The following is a 25,580-nucleotide window of genomic DNA, read 5'->3' as shown; positions in this document are numbered from 1 at the left end:
ACATCGCAGCTGCTTGCGATTTTCTTGCACGTTTTTCTGGTGAGACAGACAATAAGACTTTCTAATGCTCATAAACGCATCGGCAAAAAAATAAATAAATAAATAAAAAAAAAATAAAATAAAAATTGCACGTTTGTGCGTCGCGATAAAATGAAGGCTTCATGGGTAACCATGGGCGATAAAAAAGAGCAAAACGCAGAAGGATCGGACAGGCTGCCATTTTCTTCACACAACATCGCATGAGTGAAAACATCACAAATGTGAAGAAAACCACTGAAATGCGTGGATTTTATAATTCTGTGTTTTCACTCGCTCTCGCGTCTCCTGAAAATCGTGGGTTTTTAATCGCCCGTGTGAAACCAGCCTAATTGTTCATCTGCTGAAGTTCAGTAGTAGAGTCACTTACCTGCGTGGCGGCTCCTGGACTGACCTCAGATGGGATGTTGCTCACGGTGGCCGTTGGAGTAAAGATCAGCTAAAAGGAACAACATGGAGGAAGGTCAACTACTGTCCATGAGATAGAATGATGACTTCAGCAACCAACACCTCACTGAGAAAGTGGAGATCCGAGAACGATGACGTCATCATAAGTGCAGGGACAGTCAGATACAAGGGGAGGCGCTGCCTCCTCCTCCAACGTGGCGCCTATGGGAGCCTGCACTTTATAATCATTCCTTGTATTCACCTATCATTTGTCTGCCTCCGTCGGCATCTATGGACCCTTCATGTGAAGTCGCAGTTAGCTGGAGTTTTTTACTATCCCTTAGCTACATAGGATGGGGGAGGGTAACATCTCTCCTTAGGGAGAGCACCTAGAAGGTGAGTGAGGAGACTTAAAAGGCCATGCACGCTCCTCTGGGTAATATGCAAATAAGGAAGATGGAACAATACCTGGGCAGCGCCACCTATTGGATGGCAGCATTCCTTTAAATCAATGCTTGGCCCTTTACACAGGTCTTTAGAACAATGATTGGGAATTGAATGGCAAGCCAGAATCCATACACAGACTGCTGTTTCGGGGTTTTTGCCCCTCATCAATTGCTGATCCTCCGATGAGGCTGAAAGACTCGTCAGAAGATCGCAGCCTCACAGAAGTGATAGGGAGGTGTTTTTACCCCCTCGCATCCGCAGGTACATCGCACGTTCACCAGTGCAATATGGCGCCAAGTTTCACGCTCGGCCGTGGGTACATTCACATAATGGAAATGCTGCAGAATTTCCATAGCAAAATCCACTCCACCGCTGCAGATTGTGCCGGAGCTACAGATCCGCAGCCGAATTCAGCTTGAGGCCTCAATGCAGCGCATATCGCTCACCTGTCACCTGTGATGTAGTGCGGCTGCCACTGGTCACATGATGCGAATGCATCACCTGCCCGGCGATTTGTGTCTGGCAGATACATCGTTGGCTCGTTCAAACCAGAAATCGTTCCGTCTGTCACATTCGCTGAATGATCGGCATTAAAACGAACGATTAGTGAAAGAGCCAACGATGATTTATATGACTGCATAAATGAACACAAAGGTAACGACTTATCCTTCGTCAGTCGATCGTTGGCTGCGTTTTCACTGAATGATTAACGCTCATTTGAACGATCATCATTCCATGTAGCCGGCCTTAGGCAGCGAGGAAGATACCGGTCAGCTATACAGGAGCTAAAGAGACCTACTGTATATAGGACCGCTGGCCTCATTGCTGGGCTGTCCCATTAAAGGAGACCAATCAGAAGTGGGACAAAGCCTTTAGACTGTATTTACATACGCCACCGCAAGTTGTGCCCGAGAGCTCAGACGCAACCCGCAGAGCACATCACTTGCCCAGTGTCTCCTCTCCACCACATATGAGGGGCCTAGAGAACTCCTGATTTAATTCCAGCTGTCAGGGGCTCCGCCCCACCAGGGGTACCCCCATACACAGACCCCCGGGACTGCAGGCGGACCCACCATCTGTGCTCGCAGATACATCTGTGCCTGGTTGGTGCTCAGAGCTGGAGATGCGGCATTTCCCAGGAGCATGGCCTGTTGAGCGATACCTGAGGATGTGGGGGGCGCGGAGCTGACCGTCTGCGGACGCTGGATGATCTGAGGAGAGCTGGTCAGGCTAATCTGCTGAGGAGACGATAGAGAAGAGAAGTCACTGCTGAGCTCACACAGACACAATGCCTAAACCCAACCGCGCAATTCCAGAGCGCTCGGACAGCAGGCGGTAATCAGCCAAAAACCCGTAGAATCCCGCACACCCACAGACAATGTTGTGAACAAGAGCCAGAGTGGCCCAAAACACGTATGCTTGTTTTTATTATATAATGTTTAACCCCTTAATGACCGCCGATACGCCTTTTGATGGCCTGCGGTGTCGGGGTATGTATGAATGGAGAACGCACGTCAATCTCCCTCCATACAATGCGTGTGTGCTGGCTGTTTCTTACACCCGCCGGCAAGAGCTCCGATAATCCACACAGCTCATCGGAGCTGTTCACCCTTTAAATGTCGCTGTCAATTCTGACAGCGGCATTTAAATCCCCCAAACGATGAGATCGCAGGGAGCCGTGCGGGTGTCAACTGAAAGGCCCCAGAGCTGTAATGGCAGAATACGTGGCGTAGCTTGATTGCCTGCCCGAAAGCAGTATGATGTTATGCTATGGCAATATATCATACTACAGGAGCGATCAAAGCATCGCATGTTCTTGTCCCCTCTGGGGACTAAAAACAAAAATGAAAAGAAGTTTAAAAAAGTTTTAGTAATTAAAAAAAAAGGTAATAAATAAAAAAAAAAGAAATTAAAAAAAGTTTTGTCATATTTATAATAAAAGAATCTAAATAATAAAACAAAAATACATATTTGGTATGGCTGCGTCCGTAAAAGTCTGATCTATCAAGGTAACGCTTTCTTTACCCCGCACGATGAACGTCGTAAAAAAAAAAAAAGAACCCTAGAAAAATCTACGTAATGTACCTCAGCACATATGGTATACACTATACAGCATGCACCCCAACATAGTGTGCCCCGATACATAATCTACATTATACAGCGTGCGCCCCGATACATAATCTACATTACACAGCGTGCCCCCGATACGCAATCTACATTATACAGCGTGCCCCCGATACATAATCTACATTATACAGCGTGCCCCCCGATACATAATCTACATTATACAGCGTGCCCCCGATACATAATCTACATTATACAGCGTGCCCCCGATACATAATCTACATTATACAGCGTGCCCCCCGATACATAATCTACATTACACAGCGTGTACGCCGATACACAATCTACATTACACAGCGTGTACCCCGATACACAATCTACATTACACAGCGTGTACCCCGATACACAATCTACATTACAAAGCGTGCCCCCCCGATACATAATCTACATTATACAGCGTGCCCCCGATACATAATCTACATTATACAGCGTGCACCCCGATACATAATCTACATTATACAGCGTGCCCCCGATACATAATCTACATTATACAGCGTGTACCCCGATACATAATCTACATTATACAGCGTGCCCCCGATACATAATCTACATTATACAGCGTGCCCCCGATACATAATCTACATTATACAGCGTGCCCCCGATACATAATCTACATTATACAGCGTGCCCCCCCGATACATAATCTACATTACACAGCGTGCCCCCCGATACATAATCTACATTATACAGCGTGCCCCCCGATACATAATCTACATTATACAGCGTGCCCCCCGATACATAATCTACATTACACAGCGTGCCCCCCGATACATAATCTACATTATACAGCGTGTACCCCCCGATACATAATCTACATTACACAGCGTGTACCCCCCGATACATAATCTACATTATACAGCGTGTACCCCCCGATACATAATCTACATTATACAGCGTGTACCCCGATACATAATCTACATTACACAGCGTGTACCCCCCGATACACAATCTACATTATACAGCGTGTACCCCGATACATAATCTACATTATACAGCGTGCCCCCGATACATAATCTACATTATACAGCATGTACCCCGATACATAATCTACATTATACAGCGTGCCCCCGATACATAATCTACATTATACAGCGTGTACCCCGATACATAATCTACATTATACAGCGTGTACCCCGATACATAATCTACATTATACAGCGTGCCCCCCGATACATATTCTACATTATACAGCGTGCCCCCCGATACATAATCTACATTATACAGCGTGCCCCCCGATACATATTCTACATTATACAGCGTGCCCCCCGATACATAATCTACATTATACAGCGTGCCCCCCGATACATAATCTACATTATACAGCGTGCCCCCCGATACATAATCTACATTATACAGCGTGCCCCCCGATACATAATCTACATTACACAGCATGTACCCCGATACACAATCTACATTATACAGCGTGCCCCCCGATACATAATCTACATTACACAGCATGTACCCCGATACACAATCTACATTATACAGCGTGCCCCCCGATACACAATCTACATTATACAGCGTGCGCCCCGATACATAATCTACATTATACAGCGTGCCCCCCGATACATAATCTACATTATACAGCGTGCCCCCCGATACATAATCTACATTATACAGCGTGCCCCCCGATACATAATCTACATTATACAGCGTGCCCCCCGATACATAATCTACATTATACAGCGTGCCCCCCGATACACAATCTACATTATACAGCGTGCGCCCCGATACATAATCTACATTATACAGCGTGCCCCCCGATACATAATCTACATTATACAGCGTGCCCCCCGATACATAATCTACATTACACAGCGTGCGCCCCGATACATAATCTACATTATACAGCGTGCCCCCCGATACATAATCTACATTATACAGCGTGCCCCCCGATACACAATCTACATTATACAGCGTGCGCCCCGATACATAATCTACATTATACAGCGTGCCCCCCGATACATAATCTACATTATACAGCGTGCCCCCCGATACATAATCTACATTACACAGCGTGCGCCCCGATACATAATCTACATTATACAGCGTGCCCCCCGATACATAATCTACATTATACAGCGTGCGCCCCGATACATAATCTACATTATACAGCGTGCCCCCCGATACATAATCTACATTATACAGCGTGCCCCCCGATACACAATCTACATTATACAGCGTGCCCCCCGATACATAATCTACATTATACAGCGTGCCCCCCGATACACAATCTACATTATACAGCGTGCGCCCCGATACATAATCTACATTACACAGCGTGCCCCCCGATACATAATCTACATTATACAGCATGTACCCCGATACATAATCTACATTATACAGCGTGCGCCCCGATACATAATCTACATTACACAGCGTGCCCCCCGATACATAATCTACATTACACAGCGTGCCCCCCGATACATAATCTACATTATACAGCGTGCCCCCGATACATAATCTACATTATACAGCATGTACCCCGATACATAATCTACATCACACAGCGTGCCCCCCGATACATAATCTACATTACACAGCGTGCCCCCCCGATACATAATCTACATCACACAGCGTGCCCCCCGATACATAATCTACATCACACAGCGTGCCCCCCGATACACAATCTACATTATACAGCGTGCGCCCCGATACATAATCTACATTATACAGCGTGCCCCCCGATACATAATCTACATTACACAGCGTGCCCCCCCGATACATAATCTACATCACACAGCATGTACCCCGATACATAATCTACATTACACAGCATGTACCCCGATACATAATCTACATTACACAGCATGTACCCCGATACATAATCTACATCACACAGCATGTACCCCGATACATAATCTACATTACACAGCGTGCCCCCCCGATACATAATCTACAGTATACAGCGTGCCCCCCGATACACAATCTACATTACACAGCGTGCCCCCCGATACACAATCTACATTACACAGCGTGCCCCCCGATACATAATCTACATTATACAGCGTGCCCCCCGATACATAATCTACATTACACAGCGTGCCCCCCGATACATAATCTACATTATACAGCGTGCCCCCGATACATAATCTACATTATACAGCGTGCCCCCCGATACACAATCTACATTATACAGCGTGCCCCCCGATACATATTCTACATTATACAGCGTGCCCCCCGATACATAATCTACATTACACAGCGTGCCCCCCGATACATAATCTACATTATACAGCATGTACCCCGATACATAATCTACATTATACAGCGTGCCCCCCGATACATAATCTACATTATACAGCGTGCCCCCCGATACATAATCTACATTATACAGCGTGCCCCCCGATACATAATCTACATTATACAGCGTGCCCCCCGATACACAATCTACATTATACAGCGTGCGCCCCGATACATAATCTACATTATACAGCGTGCCCCCCGATACATAATCTACATTATACAGCGTGCCCCCCGATACATAATCTACATTACACAGCGTGCCCCCCGATACATAATCTACATTATACAGCATGTACCCCGATACATATTCTACATTATACAGCGTGCCCCCCGATACATAATCTACATCACACAGCGTGCCCCCCGATACATAATCTACATTATACAGCGTGCCCCCCGATACATAATCTACATTACACAGCGTGCCCCCCCGATACATAATCTACATCACACAGCGTGCCCCCCGATACATAATCTACATCACACAGCGTGCCCCCCGATACACAATCTACATTATACAGCGTGCGCCCCAATACATAATCTACATTATACAGCGTGCCCCCCGATACATAATCTACATTACACAGCGTGCCCCCCCGATACATAATCTACATCACACAGCATGTACCCCGATACATAATCTACATCACACAGCATGTACCCCGATACATAATCTACATTACACAGCGTGCCCCCCCGATACATAATCTACAGTATACAGCGTGCCCCCCGATACACAATCTACATTACACAGCGTGCCCCCCGATACATAATCTACATTATACAGCGTGTACCCCGATACATAATCTACATCACACAGCATGTACCCCGATACATAATCTACATTACACAGCGTGCCCCCCCGATACATAATCTACAGTATACAGCGTGCCCCCCGATACATAATCTACATTATACAGCGTGCCCCCCGATACATAATCTACATTACACAGCGTGCCCCCCGATACATAATCTACATTATACAGCGTGCCCCCGATACATAATCCACATTATACAGCGTGCCCCCCGATACACAATCTACATTATACAGCGTGCCCCCCGATACATATTCTACATTATACAGCGTGCCCCCCGATACATAATCTACATTATACAGCGTGCCCCCCGATACATAATCTACATTACACAGCATGTACCCCGATACACAATCTACATTATACAGCGTGCCCCCCGATACATATTCTACATTATACAGCGTGCCCCCCGATACACAATCTACATTATACAGCATGCCCCCCGATACATAATCTACATTATACAGCGTGCCCCCCGATACATAATCTACATTATACAGCGTGCCCCCCGATACATAATCTACATTATACAGCGTGCCTCCCGATACATATTCTACATTATACAGCGTGCCCCCCGATACATAATCTACATTATACAGCGTGCCCCCCGATACATAATCTACATTATACAGCGTGCCCCCCGATACACAATCTACATTATACAGCGTGCGCCCCGATACATAATCTACATTATACAGCGTGCCCCCCGATACATAATCTACATTATACAGCGTGCCCCCCGATACATAATCTACATTACACAGCGTGCCCCCCGATACATAATCTACATTATACAGCATGTACCCCGATACATATTCTACATTATACAGCGTGCCCCCCGATACATAATCTACATCACACAGCGTGCCCCCCGATACATAATCTACATTATACAGCGTGCCCCCCGATACATAATCTACATTACACAGCGTGCCCCCCCGATACATAATCTACATCACACAGCGTGCCCCCCGATACATAATCTACATCACACAGCGTGCCCCCCGATACACAATCTACATTATACAGCGTGCGCCCCAATACATAATCTACATTATACAGCGTGCCCCCCGATACATAATCTACATTACACAGCGTGCCCCCCCGATACATAATCTACATCACACAGCATGTACCCCGATACATAATCTACATCACACAGCATGTACCCCGATACATAATCTACATTACACAGCGTGCCCCCCCGATACATAATCTACAGTATACAGCGTGCCCCCCGATACACAATCTACATTACACAGCGTGCCCCCCGATACATAATCTACATTATACAGCGTGTACCCCGATACATAATCTACATCACACAGCATGTACCCCGATACATAATCTACATTACACAGCGTGCCCCCCCGATACATAATCTACAGTATACAGCGTGCCCCCCGATACATAATCTACATTATACAGCGTGCCCCCCGATACATAATCTACATTACACAGCGTGCCCCCCGATACATAATCTACATTATACAGCGTGCCCCCGATACATAATCCACATTATACAGCGTGCCCCCCGATACACAATCTACATTATACAGCGTGCCCCCCGATACATATTCTACATTATACAGCGTGCCCCCCGATACATAATCTACATTATACAGCGTGCCCCCCGATACATAATCTACATTACACAGCATGTACCCCGATACACAATCTACATTATACAGCGTGCCCCCCGATACATATTCTACATTATACAGCGTGCCCCCCGATACACAATCTACATTATACAGCATGCCCCCCGATACATAATCTACATTATACAGCGTGCCCCCCGATACATAATCTACATTATACAGCGTGCCCCCCGATACATAATCTACATTATACAGCATGTACCCCGATACATAATCTACATTATACAGCATGCCTCCCGATACATATTCTACATTATACAGCGTGCCCCCCGATACATAATCTACATTATACAGCGTGCCCCCCGATACATAATCTACATTATACAGCGTGCCCCCCGATACATATTCTACATTATACAGCATGTACCCCGATACATAATCTACATTACACAGCATGTACCCCGATACATAATCTACATTACACAGCGTGCCCCCCGATACATAATCTACATTATACAGCGTGCCCCCCGATACATAATCTACATTATACAGCGTGCCCCCCGATACACAATCTACATTATACAGCATGTACCCCGATACGCAATCTACATTACACAGCGTGCCCCCCCGATACACAATCTACATTATACAGCGTGCCCCCCGATACATAATCTACATTACACAGCATGCCCCCCGATACATAATCTACATTATACAGCGTGCCCCCCGATACATAATCTACATTATACAGCATGTACCCCGATACATAATCTACATTACACAGCGTGCCCCCCGATACATAATCTACATTATACAGCGTGCCCCCCGATACATAATCTACATTATACAGCGTGCCCCCCGATACACAATCTACATTATACAGCGTGCCCCCCGATACATAATCTACATTACACAGCGTGCCCCCCGATACATAATCTACATTATACAGCGTGCCCCCCGATACATAATCTACATTATACAGCGTGCCCCCCGATACATAATCTACATTATACAGCGTGCGCCCCGATACATAATCTACATTATACAGCGTGCCCCCCGATACATAATCTACATTATACAGCGTGCCCCCCGATACACAATCTACATTATACAGCGTGCCCCCCGATACATAATCTACATTATACAGCGTGCCCCCCGATACATAATCTACATTATACAGCGTGCCCCCCGATACATAATCTACATTATACAGCGTGCCCCCCGATACATAATCTACATTATACAGCGTGCCCCCCCGATACATAATCTACATTATACAGCGTGCCCCCCGATACATAATCTACATTATACAGCGTGCCCCCCGATACATAATCTACATTATACAGCGTGCGCCCCGACACATAATCTACATTATACAGCGTGCCCCCCGATACATATTCTACATTATACAGCGTGCCCCCCGATACATAATCTACATTATACAGCGTGCCCCCCGATACATAATCTACATTATACAGCATGTACCCCGATACATAATCTACATTATACAGCGTGCCCCCGATACACAATCTACATTATACAGCGTGCCCCCCCGATACACAATCTACATTATACAGCGTGCCCCCCGATACACAATCTACATTATATAGCATGTACCCCGATACATAATCTACATTATACAGCGTGCCCCCCGATACATAATCTACATTACACAGCATGTACCCCGATACATAATCTACATTATACAGCGTGCCCCCCGATACATAATCTACATTATACAGCGTGCCCCCCGATACACAATCTACATTATACAGCATGTACCCCGATCCGCAATCTACATTACACAGCGTGCCCCCGATACATAATCTACATTACACAGCGTGCCCCCCCGATACATAATCTACAGTATACAGCGTGCCCCCCGATACACAATCTACATTACACAGCGTGCCCCCCGATACATAATCTACATTATACAGCGTGTACCACGATACATAATCTACATCACACAGCATGTACCCCGATACATAATCTACATTACACAGCGTGCCCCCCCGATACATAATCTACAGTATACAGCGTGCCCCCCGATACATAATCTACATTATACAGCGTGCCCCCCGATACATAATCTACATTACACAGCGTGCCCCCCGATACATAATCTACATTATACAGCGTGCCCCCCGATACACAATCTACATTATACAGCGTGCCCCCCGATACATAATCTACATTATACAGCGTGCCCCCCGATACATAATCTACATTACACAGCATGTACCCCGATACACAATCTACATTATACAGCGTGCCCCCCGATACATATTCTACATTATACAGCGTGCCCCCCGATACATAATCTACATTATACAGCGTGCCCCCGATACATAATCTACATTATACAGCGTGCCCCCCGATACATAATCTACATTATACAGCGTGCCCCCCGATACATAATCTACATTATACAGCGTGCCTCCCGATACATATTCTACATTATACAGCGTGCCCCCCGATACATATTCTACATTATACAGCGTGCCCCCCGATACATAATCTACATTATACAGCATGTACCCCGATACACAATCTACATTATACAGCATGCCCCCCGATACATAATCTACATTATACAGCGTGCCCCCCGATACATAATCTACATTATACAGCGTGCCCCCCGATACATAATCTACATTATACAGCGTGCCTCCCGATACATATTCTACATTATACAGCGTGCCCCCCGATACATAATCTACATTATACAGCGTGCCCCCCGATACATAATCTACATTATACAGCGTGCCCCCCGATACATATTCTACATTATACAGCATGTACCCCGATACATAATCTACATTACACAGCATGTACCCCGATACATAATCTACATTACACAGCGTGCCCCCCGATACATAATCTACATTATACAGCGTGCCCCCCGATACATAATCTACATTATACAGCGTGCCCCCCGATACACAATCTACATTATACAGCATGTACCCCGATACGCAATCTACATTACACAGCGTGCCCCCCCGATACACAATCTACATTATACAGCGTGCCCCCCGATACATAATCTACATTATACAGCATGTACCCCGATACATAATCTACATTACACAGCATGCCCCCCGATACATAATCTACATTATACAGCGTGCCCCCCGATACATAATCTACATTATACAGCATGTACCCCGATACATAATCTACATTACACAGCGTGCCCCCCGATACATAATCTACATTATACAGCGTGCCCCCCGATACATAATCTACATTATACAGCGTGCCCCCCGATACACAATCTACATTATACAGCGTGCCCCCCGATACATAATCTACATTACACAGCGTGCCCCCCGATACATAATCTACATTATACAGCGTGCCCCCCGATACATAATCTACATTATACAGCGTGCCCCCCGATACATAATCTACATTATACAGCGTGCGCCCCGATACATAATCTACATTATACAGCGTGCCCCCCGATACATAATCTACATTATACAGCGTGCCCCCCGATACACAATCTACATTATACAGCGTGCCCCCCGATACATAATCTACATTATACAGCGTGCCCCCCGATACATAATCTACATTATACAGCGTGCCCCCCGATACATAATCTACATTATACAGCGTGCCCCCCGATACATAATCTACATTATACAGCGTGCCCCCCCGATACATAATCTACATTATACAGCGTGCCCCCCGATACATAATCTACATTATACAGCGTGCCCCCCGATACATAATCTACATTATACAGCGTGCCCCCCGATACACAATCTACATTATACAGCGTGCGCCCCAATACATAATCTACATTATACAGCGTGCCCCCCGATACATAATCTACATTATACAGCGTGCCCCCCGATACATAATCTACATTATACAGCGTGCCCCCCAATACATAATCTACATTATACAGCGTGCCCCCCGATACATAATCTACATTATACAGCGTGCGCCCCGATACATAATCTACATTATACAGCGTGCCCCCCGATACATAATCTACATTACACAGCGTGCCCCCCGATACATAATCTACATTATACAGCGTGCCCCCCAATACATAATCTACATTATACAGCGTGCCCCCCGATACATAATCTACATTATACAGCGTGCCCCCCGATACATAATCTACATTATACAGCGTGCCCCCCCGATACATAATCTACATTATACAGCGTGCCCCCCAATACATAATCTACATTATACAGCGTGCCCCCCGATACATAATCTACATTATACAGCGTGCCCCCCGATACATATTCTACATTATACAGCGTGCCCCCCGATACATAATCTACATTATACAGCGTGCCCCCCGATACATAATCTACATTATACAGCATGTACCCCGATACATAATCTACATTATACAGCGTGCCCCCGATACACAATCTACATTATACAGCGTGCCCCCCCGATACACAATCTACATTATACAGCGTGCCCCCCGATACACAATCTACATTATATAGCATGTACCCCGATACATAATCTACATTATACAGCGTGCCCCCCGATACATAATCTACATTATACAGCGTGCCCCCCGATACATAATCTACATTATACAGCGTGCCCCCCGATACACAATCTACATTATACAGCATGTACCCCGATCCGCAATCTACATTATACAGCGTGCCCCCCGATACATAATCTACATTACACAGCGTGCCCCCCCGATACATAATCTACATTATACAGCGTGCCCCCCCGATACATAATCTACATTATACAGCATGTACCCCGATACATAATCTACATTATACAGCGTGCCCCCCGATACATAATCTACATTATACAGCATGTACCCCGATACATAATCTACATTATACAGCGTGTACCCCGATACATAATCTACATTACACAGCGTGCCCCCGATACATAATCTACATTATACAGCGTGCCCCCCGATACATAATCTACATTATACAGCGTGTACCCCGATACATAATCTACATTATACAGCGTGCCCCCCGATACACAATCTACATTATACAGCGTGCGCCCCGATACATAATCTACATTATACAGCGTGCCCCCCGATACATAATCTACATTACACAGCGTGCCCCCCGATACATAATCTACATTATACAGCGTGCCCCCCGATACATAATCTACATTATACAGCGTGCCCCCCGATACACAATCTACATTTTACAGCGTGCCCCCCGATACACAATCTACATTATACAGCGTGCCCCCCGATACACAATCTACATTACACAGCGTGCCCCCGATACATAATCTACATTATACAGCGTGCCCCCCGATACATAATCTACATTATACAGCATGTACCCCGATACATAATCTACATTATACAGCGTGCCCCCCGATACATAATCTACATTATACAGCATGTACCCCGATACATAATCTACATTATACAGCATGTACCCCGATACATAATCTACATTATACAGCGTGCCCCCCGATACATAATCTACATTATACAGCATGTACCCCGATACATAATCTACATTACACAGCGTGCCCCCCCGATACATAATCTACATTATACAGCGTGCCCCCCGATACACAATCTACATTATACAGCGTGCCCCCCGATACATAATCTACATTATACAGCGTGCCCCCCGATACATAATCTACATTATACAGCGTGCCCCCCGATACATAATCTACATTATACAGCGTGCCCCCCGATACATATTCTACATTATACAGCGTGCCCCCCGATACATAATCTACATTATACAGCGTGCCCCCCGATACATAATCTACATTATACAGCGTGCCCCCCGATACATAATCTACATCACACAGCATGTACCCCGATACATAATCTACATTATACAGCATGCACCCCGATACATAATCTACATTATACAGCGTGCCCCCCCATACATAATCTACATTATACAGCATGTACCCCGATACACAATCTACATTACACAGCGTGCCCCCCCGATACATAATCTACATTATACAGCGTGCCCCCCGATACACAATCTACATTATACAGCGTGCCCCCCGATACATAATCTACATTATACAGCGTGCCCCCCGATACATAATCTACATCACACAGCATGTACCCCGATACATAATCTACATTATACAGCGTGTACCCCGATACATAATCTACATTATACAGCATGTACCCCGATACACAATCTACATTATACAGCGTGCCCCAAGATACATAATCTACATTATACAGCATGTACCCCGATACATAATCTACATTATACAGCATGTACCCCGATACATAATCTACATTATACAGCGTGCCCCCCGATACATAATCTACATTATACAGCATGTACCCCGATACATAATCTACATTATACAGCATGTACCCCGATACATAATCTACATTATACAGCGTGCCCCCCGATACATAATCTACATTATACAGCATGTACCCCGATACATAATCTACATTACACAGCGTGCCCCCCCGATACATAATCTACATTATACAGCGTGCCCCCCGATACACAATCTACATTATACAGCGTGCCCCCCGATACATAATCTACATTATACAGCGTGCCCCCCGATACATAATCTACATCACACAGCATGTACCCCGATACATAATCTACATTATACAGCATGCACCCCGATACATAATCTACATTATACAGTGTGCCCCCCCATACATAATCTACATTATACAGCATGTACCCCGATACACAATCTACATTACACAGCGTGCCCCCCCGATACATAATCTACATTATACAGCGTGCCCCCCGATACACAATCTACATTATACAGCGTGCCCCCCGATACATAATCTACATTATACAGCGTGCCCCCCGATACATAATCTACATCACACAGCATGTACCCCGATACATAATCTACATTATACAGCGTGTACCCCGATACATAATCTACATTATACAGCATGTACCCCGATACACAATCTACATTATACAGCGTGCCCCCCGATACATAATCTACATTACACAGCGTGCCCCCCGATACATAATCTACATTATACAGCATGTACCCCGATACATAATCTACATTATACAGCATGTACCCCGATACATAATGTACATTACACAGCATGCCCCCCGATACATAATCTACATTATACAGCATGCCCCCCGATACATAATCTACATTATACAGCATGTACCCCGATACATAATCTACATTACACAGCATGCCCCCCGATACATAATCTACATTATACAGCATGCCCCCCGATACATAATCTACATTATACAGCGTGCCCCCGATACATAATCTACATTACACAGCATGCCCCCCGATACATAATCTACATTACACAGCGTGCCCCCGATACATAATCTACATTACACAGCATGCCCCCCGATACATAATCTACATTATACAGCATGCCCCCCGATACATAATCTACATTATACAGCGTGCCCCCCGATACATAATCTACATTATACAGCATGCCCCCCGATACATAATCTACATTATACAGCGTGCCCCCCGATACATAATCTACATTATACAGCGTGCCCCCCGATACATAATCTACATTATACAGCGTGCCCCCCGATACATAATCTACATTATACAGCATGTACCCCGATACATAATCTACATTATACAGCGTGCCCCCGATACATAATCTACATTACACAGCGTGCCTCCGATACATAATCTACATTATACAGCGTGCCCCCCGATACATAATCTACATTATACAGCATGTACCCCGATACATAATCTACATTATACAGCGTGCCCCCGATACATAATCTACATTACACAGCGTGCCTCCGATACATAATCTACATTATACAGCGTGCCCCCCGATACATAATCTACATTATACAGCGTGCCCCCCGATACATAATCTACATTATACAGCGTGCCCCCCGATACATAATCTACATTATACAGCATGTACCCCGATACATAATCTACATTATACAGCGTGCCCCCGATACATAATCTACATTATACAGCGTACCCCCCGATACATAATCTACATTATACAGCGTACCCCCCGATACATAATCTACATTATACAGCGTGCCCCCCGATACATAATCTACATCACACAGCGTGCCCCCCGATACATAATCTACATTATACAGCGTGCCCCCCGATACACAATCTACATTATACAGCGTGTACCCCGATACATAATCTACATTATACAGCGTGCCCCCCGATACACAATCTACAGTACACAGCGTGCCCCCGATACATAATCTACATTATACAGCATGTACCCCGATACACAATCTACATTATACAGCATGTACCCCGATACATAATCTACATTATACAGCGTGCCCCCCGATACATAATCTACATTATACAGCGTGCCCCCCAATACATAATCTACAGTATACAGCATGTACCCCGATACATAATCTACATTATACAGCGTGCCCCCCGATACACAATCTACATTATACAGCGTGCCCCCCGATACATAATCTACATTACACAGCGTGCCCCCCGATACATAATCTACATTATACAGCATGTACCCCGATACATAATCTACATTATATAGCATGTACCCCGATACACAATCTACATTATACAGCGTGCCCCCCGATACATAATCTACATTATATAGCATGTACCCCGATACACAATCTACATTATACAGCGTGCCCCCCGATACATAATCTACATTATATAGCATGTACCCCGATACACAATCTACATTATACAGCGTGCCCCCGATACATAATCTACATTATATAGCATGTACCCCGATACACAATCTACATTATACAGCGTGCCCCCCGATACATAATCTACATTATACAGCGTGCCCCCCGATACACAATCTACATTATACAGCATGCCCCCCGGATACATAATCTACATTATACAGCATGCCCCCCGATACATAATCTACATTATACAGCGTGCCCCCCGATACATAATCTACATTATATAGCATGTACCCCGATACACAATCTACATTATACAGCGTGCCCCCGATACATAATCTACATTATACAGCATGCCCCCCGATACATAATCTACATTATACAGCGTGCCCCCCCGATACATAATCTACATTACACAGCGTGCCCCCCGATACACAATCTACATTATACAGCATGTACCCCCCGATACATAATCTACATTATACAGCGTGCCCCCCCGATACATAATCTACATTATACAGCGTGCCCCCCGATACATAATCTACATTATACAGCATGCCCCCCGGATACATAATCTACATTACACAGCGTGCCCCCCGGATACATAATCTACATTACACAGCGTGCCCCCCGATACATAATCTACATTATACAGCGTGCCCCCGATACATAATCTACATTATACAGCGTGCCCCCCGATACACAATCTACATTATACAGCGTGCCCCCGATACATAATCTACATTATACAGCATGTACCCCGATACATAACCTACATTATACAGCGTGCCCCCCGATACATATTCTACATTATACAGCGTGCCCCCCGATACATAATCTACATTATACAGCATGTACCCCGATACATAACCTACATTATACAGCGTGCCCCCCGATACATAATCTACATTATACAGCGTGCCCCCCGATACATAATCTACATTACACAGCATGTACCCCGATACACAATCTACATTATACAGCGTGCCCCCCGATACATATTCTACATTATACAGCGTGCCCCCCGATACACAATCTACATTATACAGCATGCCCCCCGATACATAATCTACATTATACAGCGTGCCCCCCGATACATAATCTACATTATACAGCGTGCCCCCCGATACATAATCTACATTATACAGCATGTACCCCGATACATAATCTACATTATACAGCGTGCCCCCCGATACATAATCTACATTATACAGCGTGCCCCCCGATACATATTCTACATTATACAGCGTGCCCCCCGATACATAATCTACATTATACAGCGTGCCCCCCGATACATAATCTACATTATACAGCGTGCCCCCCGATACATATTCTACATTATACAGCATGTACCCCGATACATAATCTACATTACACAGCATGTACCCCGATACATAATCTACATTACACAGCGTGCCCCCCGATACATAATCTACATTATACAGCGTGCCCCCCGATACATAATCTACATTATACAGCGTGCCCCCCGATACACAATCTACATTATACAGCATGCACCCCGATACGCAATCTACATTACACAGCGTGCCCCCCCGATACACAATCTACATTATACAGCGTGCCCCCCGATACATAATCTACATTATACAGCATGTACCCCGATACATAATCTACATTACACAGCATGCCCCCCGATACATAATCTACATTATACAGCGTGCCCCCCGATACATAATCTACATTATACAGCATGTACCCCGATACATAATCTACATTACACAGCGTGCCCCCCGATACATAATCTACATTATACAGCGTGCCCCCCGATACATAATCTACATTATACAGCGTGCCCCCCGATACACAATCTACATTATACAGCGTGCCCCCCGATACATAATCTACATTACACAGCGTGCCCCCCGATACATAATCTACATTATACAGCGTGCCCCCCGATACATAATCTACATTATACAGCGTGCCCCCCCGATACATAATCTACATTATACAGCGTGCCCCCCGATACATAATCTACATTATACAGCGTGCCCCCCGATACATAATCTACATTATACAGCGTGCGCCCCGACACATAATCTACATTATACAGCGTGCCCCCCGATACATATTCTACATTATACAGCGTGCCCCCCGATACATAATCTACATTATACAGCGTGCCCCCCGATACATAATCTACATTATACAGCATGTACCCCGATACATAATCTACATTATACAGCGTGCCCCCGATACACAATCTACATTATACAGCGTGCCCCCCCGATACACAATCTACATTATACAGCGTGCCCCCCGATACACAATCTACATTATACAGCATGTACCCCGATACATAATCTACATTATACAGCGTGCCCCCCGATACATAATCTACATTACACAGCATGTACCCCGATACATAATCTACATTATACAGCGTGCCCCCCGATACATAATCTACATTATACAGCGTGCCCCCCGATACACAATCTACATTATACAGCGTGCGCCCCGATACATAATCTACATTATACAGCGTGCCCCCCGATACATAATCTACATTATACAGCGTGCCCCCCGATACATAATCTACATTATACAGCGTGCCCCCCGATACATAATCTACATTATACAGCGTGCCCCCCGATACACAATCTACATTATACAGCGTGCCCCCCGATACATAATCTACATTACACAGCGTGCCCCCCGATACATAATCTACATTATACAGCGTGCCCCCCGATACATAATCTACATTATACAGCGTGCCCCCCCGATACATAATCTACATTATACAGCGTGCCCCCCGATACATAATCTACATTATACAGCGTGCCCCCCGATACATAATCTACATTATACAGCGTGCGCCCCGACACATAATCTACATTATACAGCGTGCCCCCCGATACATATTCTACATTATACAGCGTGCCCCCCGATACATAATCTACATTATACAGCGTGCCCCCCGATACATAATCTACATTATACAGCATGTACCCCGATACATAATCTACATTATACAGCGTGCCCCCGATACACAATCTACATTATACAGCGTGCCCCCCCGATACACAATCTACATTATACAGCGTGCCCCCCGATACACAATCTACATTATACAGCATGTACCCCGATACATAATCTACATTATACAGCGTGCCCCCCGATACATAATCTACATTACACAGCATGTACCCCGATACATAATCTACATTATACAGCGTGCCCCCCGATACATAATCTACATTATACAGCGTGCCCCCCGATACATAATCTACATTATACAGCGTGCCTCCCGATACATAATCTACATTATACAGCGTGTACCCCGATACACAATCTACATTATACAGCGTGCCCCCCGATACACAATCTACATTATACAGCGTGCGCCCCGATACATAATCTACATTATACAGCGTGCCCCCCGATACATAATCTACATTACACAGCGTGCCCCCCGATACATAATCTACATTATACAGCGTGCCCCCCGATACATAATCTACATTATACAGCGTGCCCCCCGATACACAATCTACATTATACAGCGTGCCCCCCGATACACAATCTACATTATACAGCGTGCCCCCCGATACACAATCTACATTATACAGCGTGCCCCCCGATACATAATCTACATTATACAGCGTGCCCCCCGATACATAATCTACATTATACAGCGTGCCCCCCGATACATAATCTACATTATACAGCGTGCCCCCGATACATAATCTACATTATACAGCGTGCCCCCCGATACATAATCTACATTATACAGCATGTACCCCGATACATAATCTACATTATACAGCGTGCCCCCCGATACATAATCTACATTATACAGCATGTACCCCGATACATAATCTACATTATACAGCATGTACCCCGATACATAATCTACATTATACAGCGTGCCCCCCCGATACATAATCTACATTATACAGCATGTACCCCGATACATAATCTACATTACACAGCGTGCCCCCCCGATACATAATCTACATTATACAGCGTGCCCCCCGATACACAATCTACATTATACAGCGTGCCCCCCGATACATAATCTACATTATACAGCGTGCCCCCCGCTACATAATCTACATTATACAGCGTGCCCCCCGATACATATTCTACATTATACAGCGTGCCCCCCGATACATAATCTACATTATACAGCGTGCCCCCCGATACATAATCTACATTATACAGCGTGCCCCCCGATACATAATCTACATCACACAGCATGTACCCCGATACATAATCTACATTATACAGCATGCACCCCGATACATAATCTACATTATACAGCGTGCCCCCCCATACATAATCTACATTATACAGCATGTACCCCGATACACAATCTACATTACACAGCGTGCCCCCCCGATACATAATCTACATTATACAGCGTGCCCCCCGATACACAATCTACATTATACAGCGTGCCCCCCGATACATAATCTACATTATACAGCGTGCCCCCCGATACATAATCTACATCACACAGCATGTACCCCGATACATAATCTACATTATACAGCGTGTACCCCGATACATAATCTACATTATACAGCATGTACCCCGATACACAATCTACATTATACAGCGTGCCCCCCGATACATAATCTACATTATACAGCATGTACCCCGATACATAATCTACATTATACAGCATGTACCCCGATACATAATCTACATTATACAGCATGTACCCCGATACATAATCTACATTATACAGCATGTACCCCGATACATAATCTACATTATACAGCATGTACCCCGATACATAATCTACATTATACAGCGTGCCCCCCGATACATAATCTACATTATACAGCATGTACCCCGATACATAATCTACATTATACAGCGTGCCCCCCGATACATAATCTACATTATACAGCATGTACCCCGATACATAATCTACATTACACAGCGTGCCCCCCCGATACATAATCTACATTATACAGCGTGCCCCCCGATACACAATCTACATTATACAGCGTGCCCCCCGATACATAATCTACATTATACAGCGTGCCCCCCGATACATAATCTACATCACACAGCATGTACCCCGATACATAATCTACATTATACAGCATGCACCCCGATACATAATCTACATTATACAGCGTGCCCCCCCATACATAATCTACATTATACAGCATGTACCCCGATACACAATCTACATTACACAGCGTGCCCCCCCGATACATAATCTACATTATACAGCGTGCCCCCCGATACACAATCTACATTATACAGCGTGCCCCCCGATACATAATCTACATTATACAGCGTGCCCCCCGATACATAATCTACATCACACAGCATGTACCCCGATACATAATCTACATTATACAGCGTGTACCCCGATACATAATCTACATTATACAGCATGTACCCCGATACACAATCTACATTATACAGCGTGCCCCCCGATACATAATCTACATTACACAGCGTGCCCCCCGATACATAATCTACATTATACAGCATGTACCCCGATACATAATCTACATTATACAGCATGTACCCCGATACATAATCTACATTACACAGCATGCCCCCCGATACATAATCTACATTATACAGCATGCCCCCCGATACATAATCTACATTATACAGCGTGCCCCCGATACATAATCTACATTACACAGCATGCCCCCCGATACATAATCTACATTACACAGCGTGCCCCCGATACATAATCTACATTACACAGCATGCCCCCCGATACATAATCTACATTATACAGCATGTACCCCGATACATAATCTACATTATACAGCGTGCCCCCCGATACACAATCTACATTATACAGCATGTACCCCGATACATAATCTACATTATACAGCGTGCCCCCCGATACATAATCTACATTATACAGCGTGCCCCCCGATACATAATCTACATTATACAGCGTGCCCCCGATACATAATCTACATTACACAGCATGCCCCCCGATACATAATCTACATTATACAGCATGCCCCCCGATACATAATCTACATTATACAGCGTGCCCCCCGATACATAATCTACATTATACAGCGTGCCCCCCGATACATAATCTACATTATACAGCGTGCCCCCCGATACATAATCTACATTATACAGCATGTACCCCGATACATAATCTACATTATACAGCGTGCCCCCGATACATAATCTACATTACACAGCGTGCCTCCGATACATAATCTACATTATACAGCGTGCCCCCCGATACATAATCTACATTATACAGCATGTACCCCGATACATAATCTACATTATACAGCGTGCCCCCCGATACACAATCTACATTATACAGCGTGCCCCCCGATACATAATCTACATTACACAGCGTGCCCCCCGATACATAATCTACATTATACAGCGTGCCCCCCGATACATAATCTACATTATATAGCATGTACCCCGATACACAATCTACATTATACAGCGTGCCCCCCGATACATAATCTACATTATATAGCATGTACCCCGATACACAATCTACATTATACAGCGTGCCCCCCGATACATAATCTACATTATATAGCATGTACCCCGATACACAATCTACATTATACAGCGTGCCCCCGATACATAATCTACATTATACAGCATGCCCCCCGATACATAATCTACATTATACAGCGTGCCCCCCGATACACAATCTACATTATACAGCATGCCCCCCGGATACATAATCTACATTATACAGCATGCCCCCCGATACATAATCTACATTATACAGCGTGCCCCCCGATACATAATCTACATTATATAGCATGTACCCCGATACACAATCTACATTATACAGCGTGCCCCCGATACATAATCTACATTATACAGCATGCCCCCCGATACATAATCTACATTATACAGCGTGCCCCCCCGATACATAATCTACATTACACAGCGTGCCCCCCGATACACAATCTACATTATACAGCATGTACCCCCCGATACATAATCTACATTATACAGCGTGCCCCCCCGATACATAATCTACATTATACAGCATGCCCCCCGATACATAATCTACATTATACAGCGTGCCCCCCCGATACATAATCTACATTATACAGCGTGCCCCCCGATACATAATCTACATTATACAGCATGCCCCCCGGATACATAATCTACATTACACAGCGTGCCCCCCGGATACATAATCTACATTACACAGCGTGCCCCCCGATACATAATCTACATTATACAGCGTGCCCCCCGATACATATTCTACATTATACAGCGTGCCCCCCGATACATAATCTACATTATACAGCGTGCCCCCCGATACATAATCTACATTATACAGCGTGCCCCCCGATACATAATCTACATTATACAGCGTGCCCCCCGATACATAATCTACATTACACAGCGTGCCCCCGATACATAATCTACATTATACAGCGTGCCTCCCGATACATAATCTACATTATACAGCGTGCCCCCCGATACATAATCTACATTATACAGCGTGCCCCCCGATACACAATCTACATTATACAGCGTGCCCCCCGATACACAATCTACATTACACAGCGTGCCCCCCGATACATATTCTACATTACACAGACGTTTGACTGCAGTGCCACCTGGTGGCCTAAGACTCACCGTCAGCGGCTGGGATGGACTCTGCTGTGGGGAGCTGATTGCGGTGGGTGTTCTGCTGGCTGCCAGGCTGGCCTAGAAACACAGTGAGAGGTTAGTACCATATGGACTACTCCCCTCACCATCCGCAGCGGACGAGGCACTCACCTGCTGGGCTGTGGCCAGGCTCTGCAGCTGTGCGCTGCTCAGGTGCTGCTGCTGTTGCAGAGCTGCAGTCTGCAGCATTAGGTGCTGCTGCTGGGCGGCGTACATCTGCTGCAGATACTGCGCTGCTGTGTTTGGCTGGCGGGTCAGGGCCTGCTGGATCACCTGTGGGGGAGACTGCAGTCATTATACACCTTATTATACAGCGGTGACATCATGGCCCCAACATATAAATATCCTCACTGCGCAGTGTTTGTTACAATGTGTCAGTGCAGTATAACCATAATCTGGAGAGGAGGACTAAATGAGGATGGATTATCATCCTCTGGTTGTAGAGAAGAATGTTTCCATTCACTAACAGGAAGCAGAGATCTTGCAAATGACAAGAAATGGAAACAACAAAGTATATTAGAAAGTTGCAGAACTTGTAAGGAGGCTTGGAGCGGCTGAGAATATACTGAGATACCAGATCAAGGAGCAGGGAGGGGAGCGGGGCAGATTCTTGGGGTGTAGAGGGTGTGCCGGCAGTCCCCTTCTACCCGCCCAACAATGTGCAGAGTGATGACCGCCGT

General features: G+C 45.2%; 1 protein-coding gene across 6 annotated transcripts in view; it reads right to left on the bottom strand.

Moving 5' to 3' along the window:
* Window positions 1-25,580, bottom strand: part of PHC2 (polyhomeotic homolog 2) — a 103,904-nt gene that overhangs the window by 45,105 nt on the left and 33,219 nt on the right. For 5 of the 6 annotated variants that reach the window (XM_066606223.1, XM_066606221.1, XM_066606220.1 and 2 more), the window contains 4 exons: window positions 25,012-25,173; window positions 24,868-24,939; window positions 1,944-2,108; window positions 407-475 (listed from right to left, as the gene is read on the bottom strand). In XM_066606223.1, coding sequence (XP_066462320.1) covers window positions 407-475; window positions 1,944-2,108; window positions 24,868-24,939; window positions 25,012-25,173 — 468 coding nt within the window. The remainder of the gene's footprint in view (window positions 1-406; window positions 476-1,943; window positions 2,109-24,867; window positions 24,940-25,011; window positions 25,174-25,580) is intronic. The other variant, XM_066606224.1, reaches the window with a different exon arrangement.

This window comes from Eleutherodactylus coqui, chromosome 6 (genome assembly GCF_035609145.1).
Source record: "Eleutherodactylus coqui strain aEleCoq1 chromosome 6, aEleCoq1.hap1, whole genome shotgun sequence".
Taxonomy (NCBI): domain Eukaryota; kingdom Metazoa; phylum Chordata; class Amphibia; order Anura; family Eleutherodactylidae; genus Eleutherodactylus; species Eleutherodactylus coqui.
The sequence above is the reverse complement of the archived record's forward strand: the minus strand, read 5'-3'. Positions and strand labels throughout refer to the sequence as shown.